Below are 22671 nucleotides of genomic sequence, written 5' to 3'. Positions count from 1 at the left end.
CGGAATCAGCTCCCCCCCCACCCCCGATCTCCTCCCGGAATCAGCTCCCCCCCCACCCCCGATCTCCTCCCGGAATCAGCTCCCCCCCCACCCCCGATCTCCTCCCGGAATCAGCTCCCCCCACCCCTGCCATGTCCTCCATGGCCTAAGATCCTCCCTCTTCTCCGATCCCTCGCCTTTCTGCCCAGAAGTAAAATTTATTGACCGCATTAAGGTCTCGATCGCAGACTGCGATCCGCCAACTTTACTTCTGGGTTTTGCGTCCGAGTATCTTCCCCGCTCCCTTTCCGCCTCCATGCTAAAATCATGCCCTAGAACTGTGCACAGGACTCCAAGTGTGGTCTAACCAAGGTTCTATACAAGGTTAACATAACTTCTCTGCTTTTCAATTCTTAACCTCTAGAAACGAACCCCAGTGCGAGGTTTGCTTTTTTTTATGGCCTTATGGCATCGCTACTTTTAGTGATTTGTGTATCTGTACCCCCAGATCCCTCTGCTCCTCTCCCCCATTTAGACTCTTATTATCCAAGCAGTATGGGGCCTCCTTATTCTTCCTACCAAAATATAATATCTCACAGTTACCTAATTAATTTGTTAAATTAATTAAATTAAAACAAGGGTTAAATTACGAGGACAGGTTGCATAAACCAGGCTTGTATTCCCTTGAGCATAGAAGGTTGAGAATGATGGAATCAAGGTGTTTAAAATGATTAAAAGATTCTATAGGGTAGTGAGAGAAACGATTACCTCTGTTGAGGGAGTCCAGAACAAGGGGGCATAACCTTAAAATTAGAGTTGGGCCATTTTGGAGTGAAATCAGGAAGCACTTTTTCATACAAAGTGTAGTGGGAATCTGGAACTCTCTCCCCTAAAGGACTTTGGAGGCTGGGGGTCAATTGGAGCTTTCAAGACTGAGATCGATAGATTCTTGGTGGTAAGGGTATCAGAGGATATGGAGCAAAGGCAGGTAAATAGATTTGAGGTCCAGATCAGCCTCAATCTGATTGAATGGTGAAACAGGCTTGAGGGGCTGAATGGCCTCTTCCTGTTCCTATATCCCAATCCCCCAATATGTAGAGGACTGTTGTGTACTGGAGCCCAAGGCCACCTTAGCAGCAGTCTATGTATTCCCAGGAGACACTCCTAATGTGTGAGTGAATTAATATGTCGTTGGGTTATATTACAGCTAGTGTTTGTGTGAAGCCTCTAAAAATGTCAGTGTGACAAGTTTCACTTGTAAGTTGCAGCTTAAATGTGTGCCTGCAGTAGTAAGGATGTGCACAGTAAGCATTATAAGAGCTGCAAGGTCGTCTGATTGCTTTGCATGGACAGGAGTAAATGTGTAACAAGTTGACAGGCGACAGTTAGTGATGTACATATGTAGGCCTTCCATGTGCATGGTATCACTGGCCACCCTTGCTGTGACAGCTTTGTTAACATCTTCCATCTTCTACATTACCAGGTCAGCTCGTCCCAAGCATATTGCATTGTTCTCCTCTCGGAAGGGTAGGGACATAGGAACAGAAGTGGGCCTTTCATAAGAAAATAAGAAATAGGAGCAGGAGTAGGCCATACGGCCCCTCGAGCCTGCTCCGCCATTCAATCAGATCATGGCTGATCTTCGACCTCAACTCCACTTTCCTGCCCGATCCCCATATTACATGATTCCTCGAGAGTCCTAGATGGCTGATCTGTATCTTAACTCCATTTACCCACCTTGGTTCCATAATCCGTACCTAACAAAAAACCTATCAATCTCAGTTTTGAAATTTTCAATTGACCCCCAGCCTCAACAGCTTTTGGGGGAGAGAGTTCCAGATTTCCACTCCCCTTTGTGTGAAGAAGTGCTTCCTGACATCACCCCTGAACGGCCTGGCTCTAATTTTAAGGTTATTCCCCCTTGTTCTGGACTCTCCCACCACAGGAAATAGTTTCTCTCTATCTACCCTATCAAATCCTTTAATCATCTTAAACACCTTAATTAAATCACCCTTTAATCTTCTATACTCGAGGGAATACAAGCCTCGTCTATGCAACCAGTCCTCATAATTTAACCCTTTTAGCCCTGGTATCATTCTGGTGAATCTGCGCTGCACCCCCTCCAAGGCCAATCTATCCTTCCTGAGGTGCGGTGCCCCGAACTGAAGGCAGTCCCCAGATGGGGTCTAACCAGAGCTCTGTACAACTGGAACATCACTTCCACCCCTTTGTATTCCGGCCTTTTGAAGGGTACGTGCCAAACACAACAGCCCATCTTGCATCCACATTGTGCATCAGAACTTCCACACCTGGAGGGGCACTTCCTGCAAAGCTCCATCTATTGCACAGAAACTGGATAAAAATGTTTTTCACTTCCTGGCTGCTGCACTTTAGATGGGCTCCCACAGCCCTTTAAAAAGTTGCAGCAGTGCAGAAAATCCCCCCTTGAAGCGGGTGAGTTTCCACAGATAGCCTGCAGTTTGCAATGAATACGTAATGAGAGCCAAATACAGAGGGAATGCTCAGCTGCCAATCACTCCTGGCCCTGTAGCTTTTTCGATGCAATGACCGATTATGCTGTTTTTTTTAAGTGGAGGGTTAGGCCTCTGCCTCAAGGAAGCCTGCGATTCGAAAGAGATTCGATTTACCCTTAGTCTTAAAAACACGCATTAGGGCAGGAACTGTATGGAGAATTCACCAACTGGGATCCTGAGGCAGAATAATAGCCACAGACAACGTTACTGTTTGAGAGACAGAATTGTCCAGTTTATTCTTCACAGATTTTTAGTAAATCTTCACTCTGTAAAGTGAGAGGTTTTGTTTTTCGGGAAGAATTTTTATGATTAAAGAGGGACTCCTAAAAGCGGGGGGCGGGGGGGTCCTTTTAAAAGTCCAGCAGTCAAAGAAAATTGAGGTGACCCCAAGTTACTCGCACCCCTCCCCAACATCTCCACCCATGGCTTCCAATGTGGGACCAAGCCTTACTGATGTGGATGATCCAGGTCAATCCCTGGTCCATGAGATATACATCCAGGTGGTTAAATGTCCTGTGGAATGTGATAGTTCCTGACCTGATAGGATTATGCCAACAAAAACTAGCAGCCAAGGATGAATAACAACAACAACTGGCATTTAGAGTGCCTTTAACAGGGAAAACAAACCAATGGGCACAGTCAAAAAAAGACTCTGAGCCAAAGGAGGAGATACTAGGAGGGACAGCCAATAGCTTGAAAGGAAGAAAGACTAACATTTATTTCGCCCCTTTCACAACCTCAGGATGTCCCAAAGTGCTTTAAAACTAATGAAATACTTTTGAAGTGTAGTCACTGTTGTAATGTAAGAAACGCAGCAGCAAATTTGCACACAGCAAGATCCCACAAACAGCAATGTGATAATGACCAGATAATCTGTTTTAGTGAAGTCAGTTAAGGGATAAATATTGGCCAGAACTCCCCTGCTCTCCCTCTAATAGTGCTGTGAGGTTCTTTTACATCCACCTGAGAGGGCAGACATGGGCCTCAATTTAACATCCCATCTGAATGGCAGTACCTCTGACAATGGAGCCCTCCCTCAGTACTGGGCTGGAGCATCAGCCTAGATTTTGTACTCCAGTCTCTAGAGCAGGATTTGAATCCACGATCTTCTGATTCATGAAGCAAGAGTGCTACCCACTGAGCCACAGCTGTTACCTTGACTGAAGAGGTGGGTTTTAAGGAGGGTCTTGGTGGTGACAGGGTTTAGGGAGAGGATTTTAGAGTGCGTGACATGCCCAGTGAATCCACGTCCAATGGTGGGACGAAGGATGTGTGGTTAGATTAGCATTCTGGAATTATGTTCAGTTTACCTTTCGAGGACAGGAAGAAGCTTTGATGAACCTCTTAGAAGATTCAATGAGTTGGGTGGAGTGGATTCCATAAGATCTGTAGAAGTGGACTCGCTGGGTTGAATGACTGTTCCTCTTACAATGTATGCTTTACTTTGTATATTCTTACCTTAGCCAGGCCAGTAGTGAGTTCCCTCTGACTGGCCCCAGTGTTCCCAGGTCAGTGGTGAGCTCACTCTGACTGGCCCCAGTGTTCCCAGGTCAGTGGTGAGCTCACTCTGACTGGCCCCAGTGTTCCCAGGCCAGTGGTGAGCTCACTCTGACTGGCCCCAGTGTTCCCAGGCCAGTGGTGAGCTCACTCTGACTGGCCCCAGTGTTCCCAGGTCAGTGGTGAGCTCACTCTGACTGACCCCAGTGTTCCCAGGTCAGTGGTGAGCTCACTCTGACTGGCCCCAGTGTTCCCAGGTCAGTGGTGAGCTCACTCTGACTGACCCTAGTGTTCCCAGGTCAGTGGTGAGCTCACTCTGACTGACCCTAGTGTTCCCAGGTCAGTGGTGAGCTCACTCTGACTGGCCCCAGTGTTCCCAGGCCAGTGGTGAGCTCACTCTGACTGGCCCCAGTGTTCCCAGGCCAGTGGTGAGCTCACTCTGACTGGCCCCAGTGTTCCCAGGCCAGTGGTGAGCTCACTCTGACTGGCCCCAGTGTTCCCAGGCCAGTGGTGAGCTCACTCTGACTGGCCCCAGTGTTCCCAGGCCAGTGGTGAGCTCACTCTGACTGGCCCCAGTGTTCCCAGGTCAGTGGTGAGCTCACTCTGACTGGCCCCAGTGTTCCCAGGTCAGTGGTGAGCTCACTCTGACTGGCCCCAGTGTTCCCAGGCCAGTGGTGAGCTCACTCTGACTGGCCCCAGTGTTCCCAGGCCAGTGGTGAGCTCACTCTGACTGGCCCCAGTGTTCCCAGGCCAGTGGTGAGCTCACTCTGACTGGCCCCAGTGTTCCCAGGCTAGGGAAGGGGAAATCGGCCCGTGTTCCTGGACCTGACCGTTACTCACTGGCCCCTGTTGGAATTACTTATGTAAAAACCCTGGATGGACCAGGCGGTGATGGTCTGTGTTGTTGAATGGCCCGCTAATGCTCACAGTACAGCCCCACACATGGAGAAGAGCATCTTTCAGCTGGTAATACAGGGCTGGAGCTGCATTTCCTTCTGAGAGAAGAGTTAGGGGAGAAAATGCAATCGAAAATTTGAAGTGCAAAAGACGATGGCAACTTTAATCTTAATTCTGTTGATCGATCCCCACACCAATCCTCCCCACCCCCACACCAATCCTCCCCACCCCCCACACCAATCCTCCCCCACCCCCACACCAATCCTCCCCACCCCCCACACCAATCCTCCCCCACCCCCACACCAATCCTCCCCCACCCCCACACCAATCCTCCCCACCCCCACACCAATCCTCCCCCACCCCCACACCAATCCTCCCCCACCCCCACACCAATCCTCCCCCACCCCCACACCAATCCTCCCCACCCCCCACACCAATCCTCCCCACCCCCACACCAATCCTCCCCACCCCCCACACCAATCCTCCCCACCCCCACACCAATCCTCCCCCACCCCCACACCAATCCTCCCCACCCCCACACCAATCCTCCCCCACCCCCACACCAATCCTCCCCCACCCCCCACACCAATCCTCCCCCACCCCCACACCAATCCTCCCCCACCCCCCACACCAATCATCCCCCACCCCCCACACCAATCCACCCCCACCCCCCACACCAATCCTCCCCCACCCCCACACCATTCCTCCCCCACCCCCACACCAATCCTCCCCCACCCCCACACCAATCCTCCCCACCCCCACACCAATCCTCCCCACCCCCACACCAATCCTCCCCACCCCCACACCAATCCTCCCCCACCCCCACACCAATCCTCCCCACCCCCACACCAATCCTCCCCCACCCCCACACCAATCCTCCCCCACCCCCACACCAATCCTCCCCACCCCCACACCAATCCTCCCCCACCCCCACACCAATCCTCCCCACCCCCACACCAATCCTCCCCCACCCCCACACCAATCCTCCCCACCCCCCACACCAATCCTCCCCCACCCCCCACCCCCACACCAATCCTCCCCCACCCCCACACCAATCCTCTCCCACCCCCTACCCCCACACCAATCCTCCCCCACCCCCACACCAATCCTCCCCCACCCCCACACACCAATCCTCCCCCACCCCCACACCAATCCTCCCCCACCCCCACACCAATCCTCCCCCACCCCCACACACCAATCCTCCCACCCCCACACACCAATCCTCCCCCACCCCCACACCAATCCTCCCCCACCCCCACACCAATCCTCCCCCCCCACACCAATCCTCCCCCACCCCCCACACCAATCCTCCCCCACCCCCCACACCAATCCTCCCCCACCCCCCACACCAATCCTCCCCCACCCCCCACACCAATCCTCCCCCACCCCCACACCAATCCTCAATGGCGGGAGGGTTACGATGGCGGGGGTTACGATGGTGGGGGTTACGATGGTGGGGGATTATGATGTTACGATGGCGGGGGATTACAATGGTGGGGGGTTACGATGGCGGGTGATTATGATGTTACGATGGCGGGGGTTACGATGGTGGGGGTTACGATGGTGGGGGATTATGATGTTACGATGGCGGGGGTTACGATGGTGGGGGTTACGATGGTGGGGGATTACAATGGTGGGGGGTTACGATGGCGGGTGATTATGATGTTACGATGGCGGGGGTTACGATGGTGGGGGATTATGATGGTGGGGGATTACGATGGTGGGGGATTACGATGGTGGGGGATTATGATGGTGGGGGATTACGATGGTGGGGGATTATGATGGTGGGGGATTATGATGGTGGGGGATTACGATGGTGGGGGATTATGATGGTGGGGGATTACGATGGCGGAGGTGTTACGATGGTGGGGGATTACGATGGCGGGGGATTACGATGGTGGGGGATTACGATGGCGGGGGATTACGATGGTGGGGGATTATGATGGCGGAGGTGTTACGATGGTGGGGGATTACGATGGTGGGGGATTATGATGGCGGGGGATTACGATGGTGGGGGATTACGATGGTGGGGGATTACGATGGCGGGGGATTATGATGGTGGGGGATTATGATGGTGGGGGATTATGATGGTGGGGGATTACGATGGTGGGGGATTACGATGGCGGGGGATTATGATGGTGGGGGATTATGATGGTGGGGGATTACGATGGTGGGGGATTACGATGGCGGGGGATTACGATGGCGGAGGTGTTACGATGGTGGGGGATTACGATGGTGGGGGATTACGATGGCGGGGGATTACGATGGCGGAGGTGTTACGATGGCGGGGGATTACGATGGCGGGGGATTACGATGGTGGGGGATTACGATGGTGGGGGATTTTGATGGCGGGGGATTACGATGGTGGGGGATTATGATGGCGGGGGATTACGATGGCGGAGGTGTTACGATGGTGGGGGATTACGATGGTGGGGGATTACGATGGTGGGGGATTACGATGGTGGGGGATTACGATGGTGGGGGATTACGATGGCGGGAGGGTTACGATGGTGGGGGATTACGATGGTGGGGGATTACGATGGTGGGGGATTACGATGGCAGGAGTTTCTACTGTGTTTCTGAGCTGTTCCCACCCTCACCATTGTAACTCACCTGTATTTAGGCACTGGAAGGCTGTCTGCCCCACAGGAGCGAAGCCTCATATTAATGGCAAAGTCACATCCCGATTTTTGCCACAAATTTTGACTCTTGCCACCAGTGGTGACGTCATTCCCGCAGGCTCGGGCGGGAGTCAGTGTCGGGGACTGTAACTGAGATCCAGGAGTTCAAATCTCCCGGGCCTCACACTCCGTGACACCTGAACCCATCCCGGGCTGAAATTAGGGCTCAGATCTTTCAATCATTCACACACATTCTATTGTTTACAAAATCTGAAAAATTCATTATAAATTTGCAAATGAATGTGAAGGAATGAGCTGCTAATTGAGATGCTCCTGCTGTGCTCAGTTGCTGGATGTGCATTGTGGCTTTGAGTTCTGTGTAAATGCTCCAGGCATTCAGTGTGAGAACAGTGGTGAGAGGTTTCATTTGCACCGAGCGTCTGTGCTAATTATGCAGTCAGGTGTAGTTAGGGTACAGCAGGCACTATATATTTCCCAGGAGCTGAAGATTGCTTCTGAGTGTAAACAGAGGTAATCCACATTAACCAACCTGGTGTTAATGGTTTATTTTATTAAGAGACAAATAATGTGCAAGTTCAGTCAGGGTTTACTTGATATCTACATTGAGCTGGAACTTGCTGGAAAACTAACGGTGTGTTAATGACGCACGCCATTATTAATGTGCAAATCGGCCAGCAGGTTCAGGGATGAAGAGAACCGCCGTGAGTTGTGAATTTCCAGAAGTTGCTGGTTGATTTCGGTCACTCCACCGATTGCTTCTCACAATCTGCATCTCACCCTCAACCTCCCCGTTATTTATAAGAACTTGCTGGATTTGAACATTAATTGCCCATTAAACTCGCCACAGAAAGTTAAGTCTAGTAATTAATAGCGTAAGTACCCTTTTAACAACATGATAATTAATAATTAATGATTGTCAATCAACCGCCCTGGCCCAGAAAGTGAACAATTAAATGTCTGGAGTCTCATTCCTTCAGGTAATGAATTGTTGTTGGAGATTTTAAAAATGTCAAATTTTAAATTTTTAAAAATGTTTTCTTTCTTTCTCTTTCTGTGCCTGATTTGACATTGAATTCACCCACTCTAATTCACCCTCCTTCTCAGTCCTTCCTCTGTTTATTTCTCATTGTATGAGGAGATTCAGTGCATGTCCCATTGTTCACTGATGTCCCCCGGTGCCCTGTTGCCCTCACTGTGCTGTTATCAGCTCGCACTTCCAGCAAATTAGGGCCCAAAATACTTTTGAGCTGAAGGATGCAGGAAAAAGTCTAACTAACAGGGCAGATCACGAGATGCCCCAATCCAGCATAATCTGGCCCAATGTTTACAATTGAAAGTGGCATTAAATCATCAGGGGGAGCAAGCAGAGACAGAGAGGTGAGCTGAGCAGGACATGACCCACAGAACGAATCAAAGAGGGTTTGTTTTCAAATGAAGACTGTGGCAATTCTCGAGATATTGGAGGAGGAGAAGGACCATTGAGCGGAGGGCTCGAGGACATGGATGGTGGACTATTGGGACCGGGTGCTCCTGAGGCAGTGTGAGTCCTGCTAACACGTTACACACCTGAACCTCAGGTAAAGAAGCAACACCTTGACAGGGACATGATCTCAGGCTCACAGCCAAGAAGCAACATCTGGACGATCAGTGGAAGTGACAGCAACCATTGCACCAGATATCTACACCAGCTGCTTCCAGATACTTGCAGGAGACATCATTAAGATCAGAAGGCAAAAAGTTCACACACACACCTCACACAGCTCTCTCACACAGCTCACACACACCTCACACACAGCTCACACACACCTCACACACAGCTCTCACACACCTCACACACACCTCACACACACCTCACACAGCTCTCTCACACACAGCTCTCACACACCTCACACACACCTCACACAGCTCTCTCACACACAGCTCTCTCTCACACAGCTCTCTCACACACAGCTCACACACAGCTCTCTCTCTCACAGCTCACACACAGCTCACACACAGCTCTCTCTCTCACAGCTCACACACAGCTCACACACAGCTCTCTCACACACAGCTCTCTCACACACAGCTCTCTCACACACAGCTCAGCTCACACACAGCTCTCTCTCTCACAGCTCACACACAGCTCACACACAGCTCTCTCACACACAGCTCTCTCACACACAGCTCTCACACAGCTCTCTCTCTCACAGCTCACACACAGCTCACACACAGCTCACACAGCTCACACACAGCTCTCTCTCTCACAGCTCTCTCACACACAGCTCTCTCACACACAGCTCTCTCACACACAGCTCTCTCACACACAGCTCAGCTCACACACAGCTCTCTCACACACAGCTCTCTCACACACAGCTCTCTCACACACAGCTCTCTCACACACAGCTCTCTCACACACAGCTCTCTCACACACAGCTCTCACACAGCTCTCTCTCTCACAGCTCACACACAGCTCACACACAGCTCACACAGCTCACACACAGCTCTCTCTCTCACAGCTCTCTCACACACAGCTCTCTCACACACAGCTCTCACACAGCTCTCACACAGCTCTCTCACACACAGCTCACACACAGCTCTCACACAGCTCTCACACACACAGCTCACACACAGCTCTCTCTCTCACAGCTCTCTCACACACAGCTCACACACACCTCTCACACAGCTCTCTCACACACAGCTCTCACACACCTCACACACACCTCACACAGCTCTCTCACACACAGCTCTCTCTCACACAGCTCTCTCACACACAGCTCACACACAGCTCTCTCTCTCACAGCTCACACACAGCTCACACACAGCTCTCTCTCTCACAGCTCACACACAGCTCACACACAGCTCTCTCACACACAGCTCTCTCACACACAGCTCTCTCACACACAGCTCAGCTCACACACAGCTCTCTCTCTCACAGCTCACACACAGCTCACACACAGCTCTCTCACACACAGCTCTCTCACACACAGCTCTCACACAGCTCTCTCTCTCACAGCTCACACACAGCTCACACACAGCTCACACAGCTCACACACAGCTCTCTCTCTCACAGCTCTCTCACACACAGCTCTCTCACACACAGCTCTCTCACACACAGCTCTCTCACACACAGCTCAGCTCACACACAGCTCTCTCACACACAGCTCTCTCACACACAGCTCTCTCACACACAGCTCTCTCACACACAGCTCTCTCACACACAGCTCTCTCACACACAGCTCTCACACAGCTCTCTCTCTCACAGCTCACACACAGCTCACACACAGCTCACACAGCTCACACACAGCTCTCTCTCTCACAGCTCTCTCACACACAGCTCACACACAGCTCTCACACAGCTCTCTCACACACAGCTCACACACAGCTCTCACACAGCTCTCACACACACAGCTCACACACAGCTCTCTCTCTCACAGCTCTCTCACACACAGCTCACACACAGCTCTCACACAGCTCTCACACAGCTCTCTCACACACAGCTCACACACAGCTCTCACACAGCTCTCACACACACAGCTCACACACAGCTCTCTCTCTCACAGCTCTCTCACACACAGCTCACACACAGCTCTCACACAGCTCGCTCACACACAGCTCACACACAGCTCTCACACACACAGCTCACACACAGCTCTCTCACACACAGCTCACACACAGCTCTCTCACACACAGCTCACACACAGCTCTCACACACACAGCTCACACACAGCTCTCTCTCTCACAGCTCTCTCACACACAGCTCACACACAGCTCTCACACAGCTCTCACACACACAGCTCACACACAGCTCTCTCTCTCACAGCTCTCTCACACACAGCTCACACACAGCTCGCTCACACACAGCTCACACACAGCTCTCTCACACACAGCTCACACACAGCTCTCTCTCTCACAGCTCTCTCACACACAGCTCACACACACACCTCACACACAGCTCTCTCACACACAGCTCACACACAGCTCTCTCACACACAGCTCTCTCACACACAGCTCACACACAGCTCTCTCACACACAACTCACACACACAGCTCACACACACAGCTCTCACACAGCTCACACACAACTCACACACAGCTCTCTCACACACAGCTCTCACACAGCTCACACACAACTCACACACACAGCTCTCACACACACAGCTCACACACAACTCACACACACAGCTCTCACACAGCTCACACACACCTCACACACAGCTCTGTCACACACAGCTCTCTCACACACAGCTCTCTCTCACACACCTCACACACAGTTCACACACAGCTCTCTCACACACCTCACACACAGCTCTCACACAACTCACACACACAGCTCTCACACACAGCTCACACACAGCTCTCTCACACAGCTCACACACAGCTCACACACAGCTCACACACAGCTCACACACAGCTCACACACAGCTCTCTCTCACACACCTCACACACAGCTCACACACAGCTCTCTCACACACAGCTCACACACAGCTCTCTCACACAGCTCTCACACAACTTACACAGCTCACACACAGCTCACATCCCTCAGCTGGTTTTTGATCCATCCCAGGGCTTACCCTGAATCCCCACAGCTTCAATAGTCTTTCATGTGGAACTTTGTAAAATGCCTTTTGGAAACTGTGTATAAGAAGTCATTGGGTTTTTCACAGTCCAACTGGGAGGTCAGTGGGTTAAGGAGGCTGATCTTGCAGGAGATCCACCATGTTGGTAGCTGCTTCCTAGGTTATTATACAGACGATCCTCAGGATTCATTAGGATGTCACTGGGGATAAGGGGTTGAGGGATTATAGTTATGAGAGGGACTTGAGAAGTTAGCTTGTATTCTTACTAGAACTGAGAAGGTTATGGGATGGCCTGATCGAGGTCTTGGAGATTATCTCCAGGGGAACAGGCCTCCCAATCTTGTAGCTGTGCTCCTTTCTCCTCCACCATTTCTGGCTCAAGGCCATGCCAAGGGATGAGCCTGGCCCACCAAATCTGATTGCAGTTCAAGCTGGGCAGGTGCAGTGATGTAGGGCATCCCACCCCTGTATCTGAGCAGGGTCAGAGGGGGCAGCAATATCGTCCCCAACATTTAGCAGATACGGCACAACATTAAGCTAGTGCCTATGAGAAAACACCTGAGTTAAATTTAGAAATGACCTTTACGTGTTATGTGTCAATGCCGAATATATCCCTGTTCCTTCATCGTCAATGGGCCAATACCCTGGAATTCCCCACCTAATACCATTATGGGAACACCTTCAACACTGTTCAAGAAGAAGGCCCACCACCACCTTCACAGGGCAACTAGGGATGGGCAATAAATGCCAGCCTTGCCAGTGATGCCCACATCCCGAGAATGAATTTTTAAGACTTTTCCTTTGCTACAATGGAGGATCAATGTAGCTGCCTGAAGCTGCCCAGAGCTACTTGGCAATCCTACGTTAAGTATGGATGAGAAAGAAGACTGCCTTTTTGGTTCCAGCAATACATAAAATTAGTATCAAAGGTTAGAAAGTTATTATTTCTTTATTAAATCACTTTACACCTCTCATTTATTCTCAATTTGAAATTCCACATTAAAAAATAATGCTCAAAATTGAGTTTTCTACGTAACGGTATGTCTAACTCAATGGAACCAAACCTTGATGGATGGGCTGGTGTGTTTCCGATCATTTAAACTTGATGTCATTCGCTCTGTTCCTGCTGCTTTATTAGCAGAAGCTAGTTATGTATTGGAATAATTTACAACTGAAAGAGATGATTCCTAATCATCCATGAAAGGATGAAGTAGAAGTCGCTAGTAAATTACCAGTCCGCACATCGAAGATGACTGTACTGTTTGTTTAATGAGTTTTTAGTTTGGAACCAATAACACCAATTACAGTAAAACAAATCTAAATGGACAAATGAAAAGAGTCAATCTCTACAGCCTAATGCAAATAACCAAACTGCCTGTAGCATCTTTCAGCTATGTTTCCCTTGCAGGCGATCACTCAGCAGGACGGGCTGCCAGTCTTCCTGAAAAAAAGCAATAAGCAAATTGAAGATATTGTCACCCTGGTACGGGGAAAGCTGACCAAAATGGCAAGAACAACTTTAGGTGCACTCATCACAATCGATGTTCACGGTGGGTGAAACATTTTGTGTATTGAATTTCATTTACCTCACTCGTTTCTTAGCAGGTCTAATATCCAGAGCACTTAGCTAAGAGGCAGCAGAAATAGTTACTGTTTGTAGCAGTATGGTTCTAATGCTGAATACAAGCATTAATCTGAGGGCTCTCTTAGAATCTGATAGAAGCACTTATGCTTTTATAATATTTATTGCCCCCATCTCCTCTTTTAGTAAATGATTTCTCTCCGTTTCCTCTCCCCTCCCCCCATGCTACGCTGAAGAGCAGGTCAGTTGATGTCTGAACAGTTATTGAAGCAGTGCAGACTGTCTCACACCCAGAACTTGTCACCGCAATCCTGGATTATACCTCACCTCCACTAGCCCCAGTGCCACTTCAATCTCTGTTAAACATTGACTGAACCAAAGCCATTGTCTTCGATCCCCGCCACAAATTCTCACCTCCAGCCACCGATCCCATCACCCTTCCTGGCCACTGTCTCAGGTTCAATCAGACTCTTTATAACCTCGGCGTCCAATTAGACCCTGAGCATCCAACCCTCTTAGAGCTCGGCACTTGTTGGACTCTGGGCCCTTGTGCATCCCTCACTTCTTTTGCCGCACCATTGGCGGCCGTGCCTTCAGCCGTCTAGGCCCTAAGCTCTGCAATTCCCCCCTAAACCTCTCAGTCTCTCTCCCTCGCTCTCCTTTAAGTCTCTGCTTAAAACCCACCTCTTTGACCAAGCTTTTGGTCACCTGCCCTAATAGCTCCTCCTTTGGCTCGGCCTCCCATTTATTTCCGATCCCTCTGTGCAGCACCATGTGATGCTTTTCCATGTTAGAAGCACTGCATAAATGGGGGATGTTATTATTATTGTTGTGAAAACAAATGTCCTTTTCATTTTTTTATTCTTTCTCTCCTGATCTTTCAATTCTTCTTTCTTTACTTTCTTTACTTCATTTCTCAACATCACTTTCTCTTTCTCTTCAGTTTGTTTCCTTTTTTTTCATTTCCATTTACTTTCACTTTGTTTCATTTTTCTTTCTTTCCCATCCGTTTCTTTGATTTTTAATATTTCTCTATTTTGTTTCTGCTGTGTTTATTTTGCTGTTTATTGATGTATTTGTTGGACTGTAAGCATGTGATCCCCGGACTCTGTATCTATCCAGATCCAAGGGTTTGACCCGATTTTCTGACTGTCTCCTGTGCTACTTCCAGTTTTACTCTTATTATCAGCTGTGGCTCGGTGGTAGCACTCTGCCTCTTAGTCAGAAGATCATGGGTTCAAGTTCCAATCCAGAGATTTAAGCACATAATCCAGGCTGACCATTCAGTGTGGTACTGAGGGAGTGCTGCACTATCGGAGGTGCAATCTTTCGGTTGAGATGTTAAACTGAAGCCCCGTCTGTCTTCTCAGGCGGATCTAAAAGATCCCATGTCACTATTCTGCTGGTCAATATTTATCCCCCAACCAACACCTAAAACAGATTATCTGGTCATTACCACATTGCTGTTTGAGGGATCTTGCTGTGTGCTGCCACATTTCCTACATTACAACAGTCTTGTATGAGGTGTGGGTCAGAGAGATTAATTCTGTCACCCTGCAGCAATGAAGTCCCAGTCTCACCATCTCCGATGCTCAGGGACACAGACATGCCACTAATCTCCAAAGCCTCCTGCTCGTCACTTGTGATCTGTACGATCTGTAGCGGGCCACCTCCGGTCCTCTCCCTCTCCCTTGTATTTTGCACTCTCTTCTCCTGCAAGGGGGAATGACAGACCGATGAGGTCTGTGAAGCATGTGTTCACCCGATGGATGCTGTGCATTCAGTGAGAGTGACCATCAGGCAGGTGCATCATGAGTGGCACTGACAGTGCCATTTGGGGAGATGTTTACAGTGTTTACAGTGCCATTTGGGGAGATGTTTACAGTGTTTACAGTGCCATTTGGGGAGGTGTTTACAGTGTTTACAGTGCCATTTGGGGAGATGTTTACAGTGTTTACAGTGCCATTTGGGGAGATGTTTACAGTGTTTACAGTGCCATTTGGGGAGGTGTTTACAGTGTTTACAGTGCCATTTGGGGAGATGTTTACAGTGTTTACAGTGCCATTTGGGGAGATGTTTACAGTGTTTACAGTGCCATTTGGGGAGATGTTTACAGTGTTTACAGTGCCATTTGAGGAGGTGTTTACAGTGTTTACAGTGCCATTTGAGGAGGTGTTTACAGTGTTTACAGTGCCATTTGGGGAGATGTTTACAGTGTTTACAGTGCCATTTGAGTAATGTGTGCTGAGAATTGGAAGCTAACAGAGGTGGGATCATGTTACATAAGGATCGGGGTGATTGGCAGTGGTGGATGGAGAAAGGGGGAGATGAGGAAATGCATTGAAACAAAGAGATGGGTGAGGCTGAAACTTCAGTGTCTGTGAGGAGAGATGTGATGGAGTATGCTTGAGAAGACAGAGTGAGAGGGGAGGGGGGACACTACAGGATATTGGTGAATCTGCAACTGTGCTCACCTTTCCTGACCTGGTTGGGTCATTGAAGTGCTTCCTACACTGGATTCACATCCTCATGACAACACTCCCACTGCTCATCTCTTGTGCCACGCCTTCTTTGTTGTGGCGACAAGTTATGTTTTGCCGTTGTTAGGGAAGGGGAACTCCTTTCTTGCCCTTGATGCACCCAGCAGTGTGTCGAGAGACACCTCGTTAAATTGAGGCACAACCTTCACCCTCCCCGATTCCATCTCGCAACATTCACTTCATTTAACACAATCCATACAACTCCTCCAAGTTGCATCTGTAAACTGGGCCTTTCAATGGCTGAGGTGAACTCGCATCACGTGGGTCAGCATCACGCCCAAATCACGTGAGCCCGCATCACGCCCACATCACGTGAGCCCGCATCACGCCCACATCACGCCCGCATCACGTGAGCCCGCATCACGCCCACATCACGCCCGCATCACGTGAGCCCGCATCACGCCCACATCACGTGAGCCCGCATCACGCCCACATCACGCCCGCATCACGTGAGCCCGCATCACGCCCACATCACGTGAGCCCGCATCACGCCCACATCACGTGAGCCCGCATCACGTGAGCCCGCATCACGTGAGCCCGCATCACGCCCACATCACGTGAGCCCGCATCACGCCCGCATCACGTGGGCCCGCATCACGCCCGCATCACGTGGGCCCGCATCACGCCCGCATCACGTGAGCCCGCATCACGCCCACATCACATGGGTCCACATCACGCCCGCATCACGCCCACATCACACGGGTCCACATCACGCTCGCATCACGCCTGCATCACGCCCACATCACACGGGTCCACATCACGCCCGCATCACGCCTGCATCACGCCCACATCACACGGGTCCACATCACGCCTGCATCACGCCCACATCACGTGGGTCCACATCATGCCCACATCACACGGGTCCACATCATGCCCACATCACTCCCACTCACCCACAGTGCAGACGTGAAACCCACAAGTGAAATGATGATGAGATATCCCAGTAAAAATCAGACATTCCCACACATCCCGCGATCTTGCACGCCCCCCCCGCCCTCGCTCAGATCCCGTCTCTGCGTTAATATCGGGGCCTCCATGTGTTTCACTTCCTCTGAAATACAATGGCAAAGATCTTCTCTCTTCCCTTTTAAGTCAAAAAGCTGTGGATCACTGGCCGAGGTGAAGGACTACTTGATTTGCTTTGTGATAGTGGGAGTGCAATGTTATTACAGTGGGGCAGTGGGAGTGCAGTGGGAGTACAGTGGGAGTACAGTGGGGCAGTGGGAGTACAGTGGGGCAGTGGGAGTACAGTGGGAGTGCAGTGGGGCAGTGGGAGTGCAGTGTGAGTACACTGGGGCAGTGGGAGTGCAGTGGGAATGCAGTGGGAGTACAGTGGGGCAGTGGGAGTACAGTGGGAGTGCAGTGGGGCAGTGGGAGTACAGTGGGAGTGCAGTGGGAGTACAGTGGGAGTACAGTGGGAGTGCAGTGGGGCAGTGGGAGTACAGTGGGAGTGCAGTGGGAGTACAGTGGGGCAGTGGGAGTACAGTGGGAGTACAGTGGGAGTGCAGTGGGGCAGTGGGAGTGCAGTGGGAGTGCAGTGGGAGTACAGTGGGAGTGCAGTGGGGCAGTGGGAGTGCAGTGGGAGTGCAGTGGGAGTACAGTGTGAGTACTCTGGGGCAGTGGGAGTGCAGTGAGAGTAAAGTGGAAGCACAGTGTAAATACAGTGGAAGCACTGTGGGATTACTGTGGGAGTACAGTGGGATCATAGTGGGAGTATAGTGGGGCAGTGGGAGTGCAGTGGGAGTAAAGTGGGAATACAGTGGGAATACAATGGGAGTACAGTGGGAGTACAGTGGGAGCACAGTGGGTGTACAAAGTAAGTACAGTGGGAGTACAGTGGGATTACAGTGGGGCAGTGGTTAGGTACTGGACGAGACACCCTCAGATTATGAGTCCATAATCCCACTATAGCAAGTTGTGAAATTCCCAGGTTCATTAATGTCCTTTCGGGGAGGAAACCTGCCGACCTTACCTGGGCCTACACGTGCCTCCAGTCCCACACAGTGTGGTTAACTCTCTAGGGGGGAGTTTATCAGCTGGTGGGATGCACGGACCACCTGCCGAGTGGGTGCAGTGTGGAGCCTGGTCCATTTTAACGGCCGGGCCTCGTTTGAACCTTGCTGACCAGCTGCCCACTTGAAACGGGCGATCAGAGGCAGGTCACCAGCCTGCGGCCTGCAAAGATCGGGCCGCTCGGTCGGCACTCTCAGCTACGTGGCCAGGGGTGGGGTTTGGGGAGGCTTTTACACAAACTTTCCTTATGGGATCTAGGGGTTGCACTCCTGCTTTGAAACTTAACCTGACGATGCCCCCTCTGGGCGTGTGTCAGGTTTTACAGAGTGGATGTTTCCCTCAGCAGGACGTTAAAATTACATCGGGGTCCGAGTGACATCACAGAAGTCCGATTTATGTTGATTCTCGGGGGTCCTGCCTGAGTCGGGGGAACCTCAGTCGTCCAGTGACATCAAAATGACTGTGAGGCAGGGAGCGAGCAGTGAGCGGAACGTTCGGATTTTAAATCCCGCCGTTCCCGGTTTCTGCTGGGTGGGGAGTTAAAATTCCCCATTTTATGTGGCCCAGCTGGTCACTCGGCCCCCCCCGGGGATGGGCAATTAATGTGACCCGCACAACCCCCCCACCCCCGGGGATGGGCAATTAATGTGACCCGCACAACCCCCCCACCCCTGGGGATGGGCAATTAATGTGACCCGCACAACCCCCCCACCCCTGGGGATGGGCAATTAATGTGACCCGCACAACACCCCCACCCCTGGGGATGGGCAATTAATGTGACCCGCACAACCCCCCCCCCGGGGATGGGCAATTAATGTGACCCGCACAACCCCCCCCCCCCTGGGGATGGGCAATTAATGTGACCCGCACAACTCCCCCCCCCTGGGGATGGGCAATTAATGTGACCCACACAACCCCCCCCCCCGGGGATGGGCAATTAATGTGACCCACACAACCCCCCCCCCCCGGGGATGGGCAATTAATGTGACCCACACAACCCCCCCCCCCCGGGGATGGGCAATTAATGTGACCCCCACAACCCCCCCCCCGGGAATGGGCAATTAATGTGACGCCCACAATCCCCCCCCCCGGGGATGGGCAATTAATGTGATCCCCACAATCCCCCCCCCGGGAATGGGCAATTAATGTGACCCACACAACCACCCCCCGGGGATGGGCAATTAATGTGATCCCCACAATCCCCCCCCCCCTGGGGATGGGCAATTAATGTGACCCCCACAATCCCCCCCCCCCGGGGATGGGCAATTAATGTGACCCACACAATCACCCCCCGGGGATGGGCAATTAATGTGACCCCCACAACCAACCCCCCGGGGATGGGCAATTAATGTGACCCCCACAACCCCCCCCCCCGGGAATGGGCAATTAATGTGACACACACAACCACCCCCCCGGGGATGGGCAATTAATGTGACGCCCACAATCCCCCCCCCGGGGATGGGCAATTAATGTGACCCACACAACCACCCCCCGGGGATGGGCAATTAATGTGACCCCCACAATCCCCCCCCCCCGGGGATGGGCAATTAATGTGACCCCCACAATCCCCCCCCCCCGGGGATGGGCAGTTAATGTGACCCACACAACCACCCCCCGGGGATGGGCAATTAATGTGACCCCCACAATCCCCCCCCCCCGGGGATGGGCAATTAATGTGACCCACACAACCACCCCCCGGGGATGGGCAGTTAATGTGACCCACACAACCACCCCCCGGGAATGGGCAATTAATGTGACACACACAACCACCCCCCCGGGGATGGGCAATTAATGTGACGCCCACAATCCCCCCCCCGGGGATGGGCAATTAATGTGATCCCCACAATCCCCCCCCCGGGAATGGGCAATTAATGTGACCCACACAACCACCCCCCGGGGATGGGCAATTAATGTGACCCCCACAATCCCCCCCCCCGGGGATGGGCAATTAATGTGATCCCCACAATCCCCCCCCCCCGGGGATGGGCAATTAATGTGACCCACACAACCACCCCCCGGGGATGGGCAATTAATGTGACCCACACAACCACCCCCCGGGGATGGGCAATTAATGTGACCCCCACAATCCCCCCCCCCCGGGGATGGGCAATTAATGTGACCCACACAACCACCCCCCGGGGATGGGCAGTTAATGTGACCCACACAACCACCCCCCGGGGATGGGCAATTAATGTGACCCACACAACCACCCCCCGGGGATGGGCAATTAATGTGACCCACACAACCACCCCCCCGGGGATGGGCAATTAATGTGACCCACACAATCCCCCCCCCCCCGGGGATGGGCAATTAATGTGACCCCCACAACATCATCCACATCCTGGGAACACATTATAAAAAAATTCCAGTAAAGATATTTTGTTCTTTCTGTCAGAATGAATGCTGGCCGGGAATGATCCATGCAGGGATCACATGGGATATTCATCCCCTTTCCCAGCGCACCACAATCAAGTAAAACAGCAGCGAAAGTACATTCCTTGGCTGTGGTTAAACATGAAAATAAAGTTTCTGCCGCTTTCCTGTGGACAGGAGAGCTGGAATCACAAGTTTGTCTCACGTGATAAGAAGCCACATTCTCCTTCTGTGTACAGTCAGGATCACACGACCCTAACTGAGCTGAGAATATAGGAACAGGAGGAGGCCATTCAAACCCGAGAGTCTGTTCCGCCATTCAAAGAGATCGTGGCTGATCTGTACACTAAATCCATCCACCCGCCCTGGCTCCATGTCCCTTAATACCCTTGGATAGCAAAAATCTATCGATCTCCGATTTAAGATTATTAATTGAGCGAGCATCTACTGCTTTTTGTGGGAGAGAGTTCCACACTTCAACCACCCTTTGTGTGAAGAAGTGTTTCCGACCTTCTCTCCTGAATGGCCTGGCTCTGATTTTAAGGTTATGTCCCCTTGTCCTAGACTCACCCACCAGTGGAAAAAATTGTTCTCTATCGACCCTATCAATTCCTTTCAAAATTCAAAAAAACATAATCAAATCACCCTTTAACCTTCTATGTTCCAGGGAATACAAGCCTGGTTTAAGTAATCTCTCCTCATAATTGAACCCTTGAAACCCTGGTAACAATCTCTTCACTGCACTCCTTCCAAGGCCAGTATATCCTTCCTATGGTGCGGTGCCCAGAACTGTACACAGTACTCCAGGTGTGGTCTAACCAGGACTTTCTATAGCTGTAACAAAACTTCCTCCCCTTTACATTCTCACCCTCTAGTTATAAAGGCTAACATTCTATTAGCCTTTTTGATTACTTTTTGAACCTGACTACTTCATTTTATTGATCTGTGTATATGGACCTCTAAATCTCTCTGCTCCACTGTTTCTAGCTTTTCACTATTTAGAAAATACTCTGATCTCTCTTTCTTAGGTACAAAATGGATGACCTCACACTTACCTGCGTTGAACTCCATTTGCCACAGTTTTGCCCACTCACTTAATCTATCAATGTCTCTTTGTAATTTTATGCTGCCGTCTACACTACTTACTACGCCACCAATCTATGTGTCATCCGCAAACCTGGATATATGGCTTTCTATTGTATTGTCTAAGTCATTAATAAATGTAGTGAACAGTTGAGGCCCCAGCACAGATCCTTGTGGGACATCACTAGTCACTTCCTTCCAATTCGAGTACATATCCATTATCCCTACTCTCCCTTCTACCGCCGAACCAATCTCCTAACCAGGTCAATAATTCGCCTTCAATTCCATGAGCTTTAATTTTAGCTCACAGTCTCTTATGAGACTTTGCTACAGCTCGAATTACCACAAAGGTATTTTGTACTTCTTAAGGTTTGTGATAATGAACATCAGCAAGATATCATTTTGACAACCATCTAATGCAGAGAGTTTAATGTGACGAACAGTACCTCAATCACCAGAGAACATACCAGGGTACTTCCCTCTCGCTGATAATTGTACTGGGGACATCTTTGTTTAGCAATAGCACAGAAACACAAAATGTTTGAATTTTGTTCTATGATTATTGCAGTCCTAAAAACCTACAGGTGTAGTGAGATGGGCAGATGACAAAGAAGATCGAACTAACTCAATATTCTTTATTTCTTTCAAAGAATTGAAAGTAACAGTATTAGCATCAGTTAAAATCAGCTCACCAAGTTAAGATGTTTCCTTTGTCATCATAAAGAAGCTTTCAATCCGGATTTAGCTTTGATTGCAACAGTCACGTCTAACTGTGAACAAAAGATTGCATGAAAAATCAATTTACCAGCTTAATTCCACTGGAAAACAGGTAACCATGGTAACTATGATGAGATGGACTTGCTTTTGATAGGTCCTCAGGCAGAGTCAGTGTTCAAAGTAAAAGTTATACTCTAGATGTTATTTGCATCTGGACTGGTGCCGATTAATCAATTAGCATCAATTAAAAATGTATTG

The 22671-nt window shown here is 50.6% G+C and overlaps 1 protein-coding gene across 1 annotated transcript in view; it reads left to right on the top strand.

The window, feature by feature from the left end:
* LOC137341904 (dynein axonemal heavy chain 3-like) overlaps positions 1 to 22671 on the top strand; it is a 490604-nt gene that overhangs the window by 106746 nt on the left and 361187 nt on the right. Inside the window, exon 15 of the mRNA XM_068005410.1 lies at positions 13514 to 13655. Coding sequence (XP_067861511.1) covers positions 13514 to 13655 — 142 coding nt within the window. The remainder of the gene's footprint in view (positions 1 to 13513; positions 13656 to 22671) is intronic.

This window comes from Heptranchias perlo, chromosome 24, assembly GCF_035084215.1.
Source record: "Heptranchias perlo isolate sHepPer1 chromosome 24, sHepPer1.hap1, whole genome shotgun sequence".
Classification (NCBI taxonomy): Eukaryota; Metazoa; Chordata; class Chondrichthyes; order Hexanchiformes; family Hexanchidae; genus Heptranchias; species Heptranchias perlo.
Note: the sequence above shows the minus strand (reverse complement) of the source record. Positions and strands in the feature narration are given on the sequence as shown.